The sequence below is a fragment of the Nicotiana attenuata genome, chromosome 2, assembly GCF_001879085.1.
Source record: "Nicotiana attenuata strain UT chromosome 2, NIATTr2, whole genome shotgun sequence".
NCBI classification, from domain to species: Eukaryota; Viridiplantae; Streptophyta; class Magnoliopsida; order Solanales; family Solanaceae; genus Nicotiana; species Nicotiana attenuata.
This window is the reverse complement of record NC_031990.1, coordinates 86,497,970-86,513,472: the sequence shown is the minus strand read 5'-3', so window position 1 is coordinate 86,513,472 and position 15,503 is coordinate 86,497,970. Positions and strand designations below refer to the sequence as shown.

Genomic DNA, 15,503 nt, shown 5'->3' with positions numbered 1-15,503 from the left:
CCTAGGAATTGGATTTGGATGTAATTGGGTGTAATGACACAGTTTGACATATTTGTTTGGCCAAGTAATTACTTGGTCAACATGGAGTTTAGTGTAATTGGAGGGGTGTAATTACACTCTCCAATTCTCAAGGGGGGTGTGAGAATTGGTGGTAATTACACTGTATAATTACAAGGTTTTTAGTTTCTTTCCTTTTTATTTTTATTTTATTTTATTTTATTTATAACTTTATTTCTATTATTTTAATTTTTTAATTTTATTTTTACTTTTTAATTTCTTTTAAAAATTTAAAATACATTTTTCTTTGTACATTATTTATCTTTTGTTTCTCTACCTTTATTTCTTGTGATTCCATGTAATTGCTTATATTTTATTTTTTATTTATTTTATTATTCAATTAAAGTGAAATTTTGTTGTTGAATGTTGTTATAAACTTATTATATTTTCGAATCTTAAGTTGTAGTGGAACTTACTATTATTATGTTGGAATTTGACATATGTTAAACTATATTTTTTTGGATTTTGTAATTATGTTATATTCATGGTTCTAATTTACTTGTTTTAGTAGTATTGGCTCAGATTGCATGTTGTTCATTTTTTAGTTAGAATTGATAATTTAGTTTTGTCAAACATTTGAATAGTGTTATGATATTATATTTATAATATTAATTTATTTTATCAAACATGAATTCCATGATGTTCTTACAGAATGTATGCGTTTAGTTTTTGTAAGTATCTAAACTAAATATTATTAATTTGAAAAATATATACTATAAATTATTTTTACAATATTAGTTATAAATATATGATTACTAATTAATGTATATTCACGAACAAATATACATCATAAATACCAAATATAATATCATTTATACTTATAAAATTTATTAGCATATATTTATTATATTAACTTTTATTTCGATAATTATATCATTTAAAATTTAATCTAACTAAGTAATTACACATGTGCAACCAAATGGTAAACTTGTAATTACATTGTAATTACACTATGACAAACAAACAGGTCGTTGTAATTACACAATTATGTATTTACTAGGCTGTGTAATTACTACCCTAGTAATTACACCAATTCCAATTAGCTGGTGGCTTTCCAAACAGACCCTAAAGAATTACACAACATCATACCATATATTCTGTCTTTCCAATATTATTTTTCTCTATTATTATATGATTAATAATTGAAACGGTAACATGTCTAATCACATGTTCTTTTCTATTGAGCTATGTATATTTAGGTATTTTACCTTATTGTTAGCTTAGCTTAGTTGTCAATTGGTTGACAATTAGTTAGCTTGTTACATGTTATAAGTGGAGGACCCCACATGTATATATACTCATTTACCGAACTAATAAGATTGCGCAGTCCATTTCTAAAATTGTTTTTCTCTCAGACTTTTCTCTCTCTCGAAGCTTCTAGAGTTTCACCATGGGAGCTCAAGCTTGAGCTCGAGGTTCTCTGTGCCTTCTTCCTCTTTACATGGTATCAGAGCATTGCTCTATCAGATCCTACTTCTCAATTCCTGTTGAATCATGATTTTCATTGCAAAATCGGGAATTTCGATTTTTCCCTAATTTTTCAATTTTGACCATTTCTCATCTCCCAAATTAACTCTCACATGGCTATTCTCGATCAAACTGACGATTCCGGCATCACCTCAAGTAGTCCTATTTCTACCCCCATTTCTGAGCCTAATATCGATCCAAATTGTTCATTTACATGCACCCTTCTAACAACCCTGGTGCAATGTTGGTGACGATTTCTTTCAACGGTATCGGTTATCGATCCTGGAGGAGAAGTGTTCGTGCCATTTCAGTGAAGAACAAGTTAGGATTCATCAATGGTGAGTGCAAACCTCCAGAACCAGATTCCCCATCTCTTCGTCAGTGGATGCGTTGTGACGACATGGTTACTTCGTGGATCTTAAATTCTGTTGCTAAAGATATCGCATATAGCATAGAATATGCAAATGATGCGGCCGAATTATGGACAGAATTAGAGGATCGCTATGACCAAACCAATGGAACCAAATTAACTATTTGTCTCAAGGAGTACTCAACGTTACAGGTTATTACACAAAAATGAAAAGGCTATGGGAAGAATTGAATAATTTGAGTGCCAAATCTCAATGTAGCTGCCAGTTCACCTGTGGAGCCAAAGAGTCCATGCATAAGGCCGAACAAAACAGGCGTCTGATTCAATTTTTGATGGGACTTAATGAGGTATATACGGTTGTGCAAGGTAGTATTCTGATGACGAATCCATTACCATCAGTGGCTCAAGCATTTTCTCTACTGATCCAAGAGGAAAAACAAAGGGAAGGCAGACCAAATAACTCGCTTATGATGGAATCTGCATCTATGAATGTCAATGCTTCTAGGAATATCAACTTGCCTACAATGGAATCTACTTCTTTGAATGTCAATACATCTAGAAATGAGAACTTCAAAACCAATTATTCCACTGGGAATCACTCAAATAGCAGGCCTCGTCCATTCTGCGATTACTGCAAGCGTCCAGGGCGTACCAAAGATAAGTGCTTTAAGTTGCATAGTTATCCTAAAAAAAACAACTTTAATCCTAGGTTCAATAAGGGCAAAAGGATTTCTACCAATGTGCATGGTGCACCAGTTGAATCCATGTCAGTTAAGGATGATGGATGAGCTCTCAAGGGTGCAGTGACAACAACAACATGAGTTCCCCTCTTAATTTGACTAAGGAACAATATGGGCAACTGTTCAATCTACTACAACAATTTCACATTGGGGTGGAGGATAGAACACTACCAGTCCGGCTTTAACCAATGGAAATGCCAATTTTGTAGGCATATTTGCTTGTTCTGGCTTTGTCTTGTCTATTGATTTTGGTTTGCTATCATGTAGATATTTACACCAAGTGCTGACCTCTGGATTTTAGATTCCGGAGCATCCAACCACGTGACCTTTAACAAATCCATGTTATCTCACACTAAAACTCTTTCATATCCTTTGCTAATCACCTTACCAAATGGCTATCGAGTGAAAGTGACAAAAATTGGAACTGTAACACTTGCATATCAGATAGTATTGCATAGAGTCCTTTATGTGCCTTCCTTCAAGTATAATCTTATATACATTCATTGCCTTACTTCACAGCTTAAAAGCTTAGCTGCCTTCACTCGCTCTTCATGTCTTCTGTAGGCCCCCTCAATGAAGAGGTCTCTGGAGATTGGTAATATCAAAGATGGATTATATCTCCTCTGCTCCAGGTGTCTAAAGAACTCAGTTTCTGTTTCAAATTCCGCTCCTTTGAATTCTTGCACCGTTTTAACTACTTCATGTGATGTAAATAGTTTACATTCTCACATTCACTCACCTGTAAATGATTCACACACTCACATTCATTCATTGTTCTCTTGTAAATACTCCCAATTGCAATAAAACTCAGTGCTCTACTTCACATTATGCTTTGCCTAATACAAATTATGTGGACCTTATATGGCACAATAGGTTGGGACATGTGACTTTTGTGAATATGAGGGGTATACCATCAATTTCAGTCCATTTTTCATTAAAACAACCTTTTCTTTGTTCAATTTTCCCCATGGCCAGACTATCCAGGCTGCCCTTTCCTCATAAAACCAGCTCCACTAGTAACATCTTTGATCTCCTACATGTTGCTCTGTGGGGATCTTATCACGAACCTACTCATGACAACTTTAAATACTTCATTACCTTAGTGGATGATTATAGTAGGTGTACCTGGACATACCTCTTGAGCTCCAAAAGCAATGCTTTATAGATCATTAAAGCTTTTGTGTCTATGGTCAGTACCCAATTTCAAACTAAAATCAAGTGTATTAGGTCAGACAATGGCCTAGAGTTTACTAGCACTGAGTCCACTCATTTCTTTCATTCCAAGGGAATTATTCATCAGAAAACATGCCCTTATACACCTCAATAGAATGGAGTGGTGGAAAGGAAACATAAGTACTTCCTTGAAACTGCCAAGGCATTCTTGTTCCAATCCAAACTACCCCTCAAATATTGGGGAGAATGCATATTAACTGCCACCCACATTATCAATAGACTACATACTAGCCATCTCAAAAATAGAACTCCTTTTGTATGCCCATACAAAAGGGTGGCTACTTACTCTCACCTTAGAAGTTTTGGTTGTTTGTGTTTCCTTAACACTCCTAAGCCTCACAGAACCAAATTTGAACCAAGAGAAACACCCCATGTTTTTTAGGTTACCCCTATGATACAAAAGGGTACAAGGTCCTTAGTCTACTCACCAAGAAAATCTCTGTTTCCAGATATGTAGTGTTTCATGAGAATGTATTTCCCTTTGCTCTTTTCCTGATTCTGCACCTTTTTCTTCTGTCTTTCAATCTGTTCCTTTTGTTGATGACTTGCCCTCTCATTGTAGCAATCCTGATAAGTCTACAACCCATCTTTCCTCATCCAACATACCATCCTCATTTGTTTCCTCCACTTCATTACCTTCTTCTTCTACTCCTCATCCCATTTCGCCTCCTATAGCTACTAGGAAGTCCTCTAGACCTCATAAGTTACCTGTTTAATTGGAGGATTATGTATGCTCCCTTCCAAACTTAAAACCTCCTGTCTCTACTGACTCTCCTCTGTCTCTTAGTGCTTTGTTCTCAAATCATCACCATGTGTCTCTTACTTCTTTACTCCCAGATAGTCAACAACTTGTGCAAACTGTTTGTCATGATAGTGAGCATTCTTCTTATGAAGAGGCAGTCTTGCACCTTGCTTGGCAAGAGGCTATGTCTTTAGAGTTTGGGGCCTTACATGCAAATAACATTTAGGACCTGGTTCCTTTACCTTCTGGTAAGAAAGCAATAGGCTGTATATGGGTCTACAAGGTTAAACACAGGGCTACTGGGAGCATAGAGAGCTTCAAGGCTAGGTTAGTTGTCAAGGGCTATACCCAGTAGGCTGGGATTGACTACACAGAACCTATTCCCCTGTTGTAAAATCACTACAGTTAGATCACTTATAGCCACTGCAGTTAAGAAACACCGGGACACTTCCAGCTTGATGTGAATAATACCTTCCTCCATGGTGATTTGGAGGAAGAGGTATATATGCAATTATCACCTGGTCTGGTAGTAGATACACCTGGAGTTATCTGCAAGTTAAGAGAATCTCTTTATGGCCTAAAATAGGCTAGTAGACAATGGTATGCAAATATGGCAACTGCTCTATATTCCAAAGGTTATGTTCATTCCTTGCATGATTATTCTCTCTTCTACAAGAAATCACCTTCTTCCATAATTTTTGTTGTTGTACATGTTGATGATGTCATTATTACTGGGACCAGTTCTACAGAGATCACTGAGTTGAAAACGTTCTTACATGACCAATTCAAGATTAAGGACCTAGGCAGACTTCACTACTTTCTTAGTTTAGAGGTCCTTTACAAAGAAGATGGGGTTATCATCTCCCAGAGAAAATTTGCACTGGATCTTCTGAAGGAGTTTGACTGTCTCCATTACACTAATCTTGCTTCTCCTCTTGATCCCAATGTCAAACTAAAAGCTAAAGAGGGAGTTGTTCTCTCAGACCCTACTTATTACAGAAAACTAATATGCAAGCTTAACTTCCTTACCAACACAAGGTTGGACATTGCCTTTGGTGTCTAACACTTGAACCAATTTATGCAGGATCCTCGAGAGCCCCACTTACAGGCTGCACTTCACTTGCTTAGGTACCTCAAGGGTGATCCCACACTTGGTATTTTTATGTCTAATAATCCTGATTGTACCATTAAAGGGTATTGTGACTCTGACTGGGCTGCCTGCCCAGATTGCAGGAGGTCAGTCAGTGGTTACTTGGTGCTTCAAGGTACTAGTCCTATTAGTTGGAAGTCTACGAAGAAAGAAACCATTTCTCTTTCCTCCGCTGAAGCTGAATATAGGTCCCTTAGAAAGGTAGTTGGAGAACTAACTTGGTTATGCAGATTGTTTGAGGAGCTGACTGTTCCCTTTTCTACACCTGTGAGTGTGTATTGTGAATCCTACACCTGTGAGTGTGTATTGTGACAGCCAATCCGCTTTACACATTGCTAGTAACCCTGTGTTTCATGAGCGGACCAAACACATCGAGGTTGATTGTCACTTTGTGAGGGATAAACTTCGAGAAGGTCTCATATCATTGCATCACATTGGCACACATAACCAGGTGGCAAACTTTCTCACCAAGGCCCTCACTGGCATCAAACATTCCACTGTTTTAAGCAAGTTGGTTGTGAAGACCTCACCTCCAACTTTGGGGGGGGGGGGGGGGTATTGAGCTATGTATATTTATGTTTTTACTTTACTGTTAGCTTAGCTTAGCTGTCAATTAGTTGGCAATTAGTTAGCTTGCTACATGTTATAAGTGGAGGACCCTACAAGTGTATATATGTACCCATTTACTGAACTAATAAGATTGCACATTTTATTTCTAAAATTGTTTTTTCTCAGACTTTTCTCTCTCGAAGCTTCTGGAGTTTCACCATGGGAGCTCAAGCTTGAGCTCGAGGTTCTCTGTGCCCTCTTCCTCTTTACATTTTCCATAAACACTTTAATGGTACAAATTTCCGTTATTATTTTAATTGTTTGTCTCTTGTGTACTAAGTTGGTGCAAAAACCGTGTTGGTTTTTTTGGTTTACATCCACTGAATCATGTGATATTATCATTGATTAGTTAACTTTAGGTGGTGACTTTTCAGACCCTTTTGTCGGCAGAAAAAGGTGATTAATTAACTAGTTTGACTAAACAAAATAATGACCGTCATGTGATATGATTATTTAATTCTTTTGTGTAAACCTTATGCACTTTTTACCTTCTTCGACATTTTTTTGGTAAATCATTATTTATTTTACTAAGTAAGTAAATTAACTAATTAAAGAAAAGAGAGTAGTTAGCTGTTTACGTCGTTGTCATATAAGAATAAGATGGCCAACTTTGTGAGAGTATTTTGCATTAGGCAGCTTTGCTTGACATAAAAGAATGAAAGCTATCTCTCTCAAAAGTTTGAGTTGTCACCTTCATGTTTTACTATTCTATTGGAGGCACCAGTCGGGCTACGAGTTCGGTCGAACTCAATAGCTTTTATTTAAGTATTTATAGAGGCGGATCTAAGATTTATAGTACAATGGGTGCACTACTAAAAAAAAAATGTATTAAGTGATAATTGATCATCAATTTCTCTTGGTAAATAACTCAACTTCAACCAAGTGCACCATTCAACCTACTTGTAGAATGAGTGCCAACAGTTAATATTATATCAATTTTAGAAAATATGTACATAAAATATTTGATTTTGCGGACAGACCATGAGTTCACGTACCCCATAATGTTGCTTATAAATCCGCCCCTGCGTATTTGGTGTCTAGAATTCATTAAATACGTATAAATATTAAATTTAAAATCCAATCACTAACACAAGTAGTCGTCATTCTAAAATCTTGAACTCATAAGATTGAAATCCTGGTTTCGCCTATATTTTCTAACATTTTACTTGAAAACTTTTCTGTTGATGTTTCATTGTCAATCTATTCTCCTATCTAAGCATTTCTAAATTTTCTGTAGCTATAGTTTAGCAGATACTATCATACATGGCCCGTCTCATATTTTTATAGAAAGAATAATTTATATAAAAATTGGTAATAGTACTTCAAATTGACGGTTTGGACTTACCAAAACTCAAAAATAAAATAAAACTGATAAGCATTTAAAATAAACTATTGTAAAAAAAAAAAAAAAAAAAAAAAAAAAAAAAAGAATTCACTATAACTTTTTTGGTGAACTCATAAACTGTTGGACTTTAAGCCATTGGGCTTTAAAGTAAAAGAAGTGTGAATTGGAAATGGAGGAAAATAAAATGGAGGGAAATCGAAAATTTGAAGAAGTAAACTTTTGTCTTGCACTTTGTCCCTTATTGGTGAGGGACAACCACATTTGTGTGCTTATATATAGAATCACTTCTTAAAGCTCTTAAAAGGAGTTGAAGAGAATTAACCCTCACGCCGTCGTCGTCGCTCGCTCGGCTCGGCTCCGGATTCGGATTCGTCAAATGATCGATAAGATTATTTTTGGACAAAATTTAATTAAATGCCAAATCACTGCTGAAAATACGCCAGAACCCTGCTGAAGGTTCAGAGGGCCTCTCTGACCGCGGTAGAACCGCGGCAGGCAGCGTATTCTTCTGAAAAAGCACCTTTTCCAGACACCTCTTCTGATAATTGCCTATAAATTATGAGGCAAGGCTCCATTTTCTACACACGAAAAACACTCCAGAACTTCTTTCTTTCTGAATATACTGCATTTTAATTCGCAGTCTCTCTCTCTCTCAAATTCGTAAGTGTGATTTTGCTCCGTTCTTTAAGTTCGTTGGTATCCTGCAGTTTGTATTGCCACTGTTGCAGGAAGGTTTATTCCGTTTTATTCTGGGAGGATTTAATCCATTACATTGGCAACGTGTGAGGGGGTTAAAATTCCTTAAGGACACACAAGCAAATTGTGGACTCGGAATATTTCTTAAACTCTTCTGTTTTTCCAGTTTCTTTTTCTAACAGTTTTTTTCTGATTTTGTGTTTAACACAGTAACGCTCACAAGCTTAAAGGAATTTTAAATACTAACGTTTCTGTGTTGAAACATATATTAAACTGTTATTCATATTTTGTATACTGTTTTAGAGACTAAAGCCTTGTTGCTTTCTACTCCAATAATTCTTTCTGTCTGGTTTAAAGTACATAAAAACTTTGTCGGATAATAAACGTATGGGTTTGAAGTATATAAAAACTTCACCATTGTTACGTGTTGTATGTTTGGTTTGATATTCAGTTTGAAGATATCAAAACTTCACTGATTTAACAAAGTTCTGTATTGTTTTCAACTTTACAGAAATATGACGAATGAAAACCAAACTAATGGAAGTGTTGCGGGAACGGGTGCTACTGTTACGAGTGCTGCTGCCTCGTCAAGCCGTTCTACTCCTGCTCATGCTATGGCACCGGCAGAAAAACCCGAAAAGTTTTCCGGTATTGACTTCAAACGCTGGCAAATGAAGATGCTCTTCTATCTTACTACGTTGAGTTTGCAATGTTTCATCAAGGAGGATCCTCCGGTCATGGCTGAAGATACTCCGGATGATGAACGACTTGTTGTAACTGAAGCATGGAAACATTCTGATTTCCTGTGCAAAAATTACATTTTGAGTTGTTTGAAAGATGGCTTGTACAATGTCTATAGTGTCATGGAAGTCGTTTTGACTTTTGGCGGGTCACTTCACTTTCCTTTTTATATGGAAAAATAGTTTCAAAGAATTCAGCATTATCTGATTCTATTATCGTATTAAAGTCGTTTTGACTTTTGGCAGGTCACTTCACGGTTGATTGTGTGTTTATTGGATATGTAACCAATAGCAAGGCATATCGTTTTCTGGTTCATAAATCAGAAAATCCTGAGATTCACATTAATACGATAATAGAATCAGATAATGCTGAATTCTTTGAAACTATTTTTCCATATAAAAAAGGAAAGTGAAGTGACCTGCCAAAAGTCAAAACGACTTCCATGACACTATAGACATTGTACAAGCCATCTTCCAAACAGCTCAAAATGTAATTTTTGCACAGGAAATCAGAATGTTTCCATGCTTCAGTTACAACAAGCCGTTCATCATCCGGAGTATTTTCAGCATGACCGGAGGATCCTCCTTGATGAAACGTTGCAAACTCAACGTAGTAAGATAGAAGAGCATCTTCATTTGCCAGCGTTTGAAGTCAATACCGGAAAACTTTCCGGGTTTTTCTGCCGGTGCCATAGCATGAGCAGGAGTAGAACGGCTTGACGAGGCAGCAGCACTCGTAACAGTAGCACCCGTTCCCGCAACACTTCCATTAGTTTGGTTTTCATTCGTCATATTTCTGTAAAGTTGAAAACAATACATAACTTTGTTAATCGGTGAAGTTTTGATATCTTCAAACTGAATATCAAACCAAACATACAACACGTAACAATGGTGAAGTTTTTATATACTTCAAACCCGTACGTTTATTATCCGGCAAAGTTTTTATGTACTTTAAACCGGACAGAAAGAATTATTAGAGTAGAAAGCAACAAGGCTTTAGTCTCCAAAACAGTATACAAAATATGAATAACAGTTTAATATATGTTTCAACACAGAAACGTTAGTATTTAAAATTCGTTAAGCTTGTGAGCGTTACTGTGTTAAACACAAAATTAGGAAAAAAACTGTTAGAAAAAGAAACTGGAAAAACAGAAGAGTTTAAGAAATATTCCGAGTCCACAATTTGCTTGTGTGTCCTTAAGGAATTTTAACCCCCTCACACGTTGCCAAGGTAATGGATTAAATCCTCCCAGGATAAAATGGAATAAACCTTCCTGCAACAGTGGCAATACAAACTGCAGGATACCAACGAAGTTAAAGAACGGAGCAAAATCACACTTACGAATTTGAGAGAGAGAGACTGCGAATTAGAATGCAGTATATTCAGAAAGAAAGAAGTTCTGGAGTATTTTTCGTGTGTAGAAAATGGAGCCTTGCCTCAGAATTTATAGGCAATTATCAGAAGAGGTGTCTGGAAAAGGTGCCTTTTCAGAAGAATACGCTGCCTGCCACGGTTCTACCGCGATCGCGGCAGAACCGCGGTCAGAGAGGCTTTCTGAACCTGCCTGCCGCGGTTCTACCGCGGTCGCGGCAGAACCGCGGCCAGAGAGGCCTTCTGAACCTTCAGCAGGGTTCTGGCGTATTTTCAGCAGTGATTTGGCATTTAATTAATTATTAAATAATTAAATAAATTTTGTCCAAAAATAATCTTATCGGTCATTTGACAAATCCGAATCCGGAGCCGAGCCGAGCGAGCGACGACGACGGCGCGAGGGTTCATTCTCTTCAATTCCTTTTAAGAGCTTTAAGAAGTGATTCTATATATAAGCACATAAATATGGTTGTCCCTCACCAATGAGGGACAAAGTGCAAGACAAAAGTTTACTTCTTCAAATTTTCGATTTCCCTCCATTTTATTTCCCTCCATTTCCAATTCACACTTCTTCTACTTTAAAGCCCAATGGCTTAAAGTCCAACATAAACTTGAAGATAGGTGGAGATGAAAAGAAGAGCATGAGACAATAAGTTGAACCTTGCCTTCTAGACTACATCCTAATTTGAAGTCAATTGAACATTTTCTTTTGAAAGCTATATTGTGTGTATAAATCAGATATTATTTGTATATTAAATCTTGAATATTATTTTGGCAGAATTACATATTTTGGTCAAGCCACCTTGAGTTCATCCTTTTAAAAATCTAACTGAAAAAGGCAATATTCCCTGCCTCTATTTACTTTGGATTTTCTAGTTTATCCACTTTTCATCCTAATCAAATTAAACATTGGATCAAGTAGTACAGTTTTGTTTCTAGGATAGGAACTGAAAGAACGGAAGTTAATTCCCAGTATTTATTATGCATTATCTATTAAGCAGAAACGTCACACGAGAATTACTTAAAACGATTTCCCCAAATTAAGTGGTGCAAAATATCATAGGAATCTTGAAACAGAGAAGGGTCAAATATATCTTTGTACTATGAGAAAAGGTTTAAATACACCCTTCGTTATACTTTTAGTCCATATATACCTCTGCCGTAATATTATTGGTTCAAATATACCCCTCTTCCTTTAAGTTTGTCCAGTATGGACATCCAATCCTACGCGGCACTAACATTTGATGAGGTGGATGTCACGTGGCATGCCACCTCAGGGTATATTTAAATATTTTCTCATAGTACAAGGATGATAGGTGGACCCTTATATTCTATCAATTGGTATCAGAGCAGGTTCTTTCTATCAGGTTAACACCTAGAAAGGAAAGGCCAGTCTACTTACAGACCTCCAAGGTTCAACGGTCAATATTATGGATGACGGAAAACTAGGATGCACGACTTCATCATGGCTGAAAATTCTGAGTTATGGGATGTCATATGTGACGGACCCTTTGTCCCTACCAAAAATTTTGGCGACCCAGCTGTAGCCATTCCCAAGACAAGGAAGGATTTCAATGCGCTGATAGAAGGCCATAGAAAAGCATTTTCGTGCAAAGAAAATTCTTGTTTGTGGCATTGGTCCTGATGAATATTACATGATATCTGCATGTCAATCAGCAAAAGAGATCTGGGAGGCTCTTCAGACAACTCACGAGGGAACAACATAGGTGAAGCAATCCAAGATTTATATGCTCACAACTGATATAAGCTCTTCAGAATGAAAGATGATGAATCCATCCAAGATATACATACTCGATTCACCTCCATCATCAATGAGCTTCACTCTCTTGGTGAAAGTATTCCGAGAAACAAGCTTGTCAGGAAAATCCTTAGTGTACTGTCCAATTCTTGGGAAAGCAAAGTTAACGCCATTACAGGCTAAGGACTTGCAGACACTGACCATGGATGAACTTGTTGGAAACTTGAAAACCTATGAGAAGAAGAAGAAGAAGAAGAAGAAGAAGAAGAAGAAGAAGAAGAAGAAGAAGAAGAAGAAGAAAAAGGACAATGAAAGAAGAGAGCCCAAGAGAGAGAAGAACCTCGTCCTCAAGACGGACAACAATGACTCAAGTGGTGAAGACGGAGATATGGCCTACTTGACAAGAAGATTCCAGAAGATGGTTCGCATGAATGGAGACATTCCAAAAAGGGGAAGTTCTAGCAAGCCAAGAAATTATGACCTTTATCATAAATGTGGCAAGCCAGGACACTTCATCAAGGATTGCCCTCTCTTAAAACAAGATCAGTACAATAACAACTTTGACAAAGTAGGCAAGAGGAACCACGTTCCTGACAAATGCTTCAAGAGAAAGAATGATGCTGACAATGTTGTAAAGCAAGCTCTTGCTGCATGGGGAGACTCCTCCGACGAATCTGAAGAAGAAAACGACCATGTTGGTAGTTCAATGATGGCAGTGAAAAATGAAACAACTGAGTGTGATTCAATCTTTGCTTTAATGTCTCAATCTGATGACGATGAAGATGACGACGGCAATGAGGTAAAATTTTTGGATGTTCAGAGAAATCTGAAATCTTACTCTCCTAAAAAGCTCGTGTCATTAGCAAATGTACTAATTGATGCGTACCATAGTCTTATCAATGATAAAGATGCATTAACCACGGAACTAGGGGAATCTGAACAAATTAGAGATGACATAGTAGTCGTTGTAGTTGATTTCAAAGAAACAATAGAGAACCTGAAAAAGGAAAAGAATGCCTAAGTAGAGAAAATTGCCGGTATAGAACATAAAGAGATGATCTAATGGTTATTGTGGTGGACTTAACAGAAACCATTGAGTGTGTAAGTAAAGAAAAAGAAACCTTGATTGAGAGAGTTGATATCATTGAGCAAGAGAGAGATGACCTAGTAGTGGTGGTAGTAGACTTGAAAGAGACGATTGAGGAATTAAAAATGGTAAATATGCCTAGAAACTCTTAATAGGGAAAGGAAGTTGCAAGTGAGGCACACATTAAGCTTGAAAATGAGTTAAATTTGGTAAAGATTAGTTTGTGTGCTGAGCTTGAGAAAAATAAACAGCTTTAGGAAGAACTAGGAAAAGTAAAAAATGACCTTGAAAAATCACTTAAGTGGACCTGGTCCTTTAATGCTATCTCTGCCATGTACACCAATAGCGGGGAAACAAGCAGGGGATTGGGTTTCAAAGGGAAAAGACTCCCCACAACCCTCATAGCAAGTACGTTACTGTAACTGACAATTGGCTATGTCCCCAGTGTGGTAACAATGGGCACCTCAAGGAAAACTGCATGGCTAGGGTTCAGTCTCATCAGAAAAATGAAGTCTTTGCTGAGAGAGTAGCTACTACTAGAGGACCTGGTCCGTCAAATAGGAAATGCGTACTGCCTGTTTGGACTAAAAGAGCACTCATTCATCCCTTCTCTCTTAACAAGGGACCCAAACTCGTTTGGGTTCCTAAATCGAACCCTTGATTTCCTTGTGCAGGGAGCAGTCAAGGGGAGTAGCTAACAATAATATATGGACAACGGCTGCTCAAAGCACATGACTGAAAATACGATCAATTTTCCTTCACTAAAAGCCCTACAAGGAGAGAGTGTACCCTTTTGGAAATGGCTAAAAAGGGTACACTTTAGGAGTTGGAAGATATGTGACAAGGGAAATAAAGTGGAATTCTTGTCCAGGATATGCACAATCTCAAATCCTGTGACAAGTGAGGTGATGATGTAGCCAAAAGATACAAGAATACTTATGGTGATGTGCTTGAGCCTCTGCAGAAGTGGTGATACAAGTTGGTTGAGATCCATTGAAAACGATGCTGAACTATGGGGCAGAAGGCTGGGATATGCAAGTTTTTCATCACTGAATAAACTGGACCTGAAGAACCTGGTCTGTGGTCTGACCAAGTTGAGTATTAAGGAACACAAAGTGTGCAATGCCTGTGCAAAACGAAAGTATGTCAGATCCCCATTCAAGCCTAAAAAGGGGCAATCAACACCTCAAGGCCACTTGATATTCTTCATATGGATATGTGTGGAGCAGTGAGAGAGTCAAACGGGAAAGAAAGAAGATATATTTATTGACAGTGAATGACTACTCTAATCCACTTGGACTCTGTTCTTCAGAACCAAGGATGAGATCCTTCAAGTAATTGTGGCTTTTGTCAAGAAGATCCAAGTTAGATAGAAATAAATGTGGCTTGCATCAGATCAGATCATGGAACAGGTTTGGATAATGCCAGAGTGGATAAATGCTGCATTCAAAGAAGAATTGCTCAACTTCTCAGCTCCAAGAACACCACAGCAAATGTGGAACAGAAGAACAAGACTCTTGAAGATTTGGCACGGTCAACATTATTTGATAGAGGGATTGCAAACATCTTGAACAAAAGTGGCTGACTCATTTGAGGATATCTGGGAGCAATTGTTGTGTTCTTAACAATGGAAGGATCAGCTTTGAAAATTTTATGCTAAAAGAGATGGAGAAATCCTGCTGATGTACTCGTCTCGAGGGGGAACAAAAATACTGATCAATATGGAGAACGCTTATTGATTCCAGCAAGGAACCTGGTCCCACGACTATAACAACAGAAGCTGAAAACCGAGTTGTTGAAAAATGTTTGACATAGAAGCATCACAAGTCATCAACACTCCCATTGCCTCAGCTACACGCCTAGACATGGATGAACTGGTTCTTCTCTAAATCAAACCATGCATAGAGACATCATTGGATCACTCCTGTATCTCACTGCATGTAGACCAGACATCGTGTTCAGAGTTGGGTTCTGTGCAAGGTTTCAGTCAAATCCAAAGGAGTCTCATATGAAGGTTGTTGTAAGAATTTTGAGATATCTTTGAGGAACACATGACCTGGTTCTCTACTATCCTTCAAGTAATGGATAAGAAAATATCGTCTGAAATGGGACATTCTCTGGGTTCCTGTCTTGTCT

At 37.4% G+C, this 15,503-nt stretch overlaps 2 protein-coding genes across 2 annotated transcripts; both read left to right on the top strand.

The window, feature by feature from the left end:
* On the top strand, positions 1,739-2,682 carry LOC109221776. The gene is made up of 2 exons (XM_019386226.1): positions 1,739-2,070; positions 2,154-2,682. Exons 1-2 carry the CDS (start codon positions 1,739-1,741, stop codon positions 2,680-2,682), a joined length of 861 nt encoding a protein of 286 aa, XP_019241771.1.
* Positions 5,220-6,545, top strand: LOC109221767 (uncharacterized mitochondrial protein AtMg00810-like). The gene is made up of 3 exons (XM_019386219.1): positions 5,220-5,582; positions 5,694-6,026; positions 6,495-6,545. Exons 1-3 carry the CDS (start codon positions 5,220-5,222, stop codon positions 6,543-6,545), a joined length of 747 nt encoding a protein of 248 aa, XP_019241764.1.

Excerpts from the sequence above, each read along its gene's own strand:
- LOC109221776 (XM_019386226.1), top strand. The coding sequence starts at position 1,739 with ATGCACCCTTCTAACAACCCTGGTGCAATGTTGGTGACGATTTCTTTC. Across the intron at positions 2,071-2,153 it reads TTAACTATTTGTCTCAAGGA|CTGCCAGTTCACCTGTGGAG; the intron begins GTACTCAACGTT and ends ATCTCAATGTAG.
- LOC109221767 (XM_019386219.1), top strand. The coding sequence starts at position 5,220 with ATGGCAACTGCTCTATATTCCAAAGGTTATGTTCATTCCTTGCATGAT. Across the intron at positions 5,583-5,693 it reads TAAAAGCTAAAGAGGGAGTT|GATCCTCGAGAGCCCCACTT; the intron begins GTTCTCTCAGAC and ends CAATTTATGCAG. Across the intron at positions 6,027-6,494 it reads CTGTTCCCTTTTCTACACCT|ACTTTTCTCTCTCGAAGCTT; the intron begins GTGAGTGTGTAT and ends GTTTTTTCTCAG.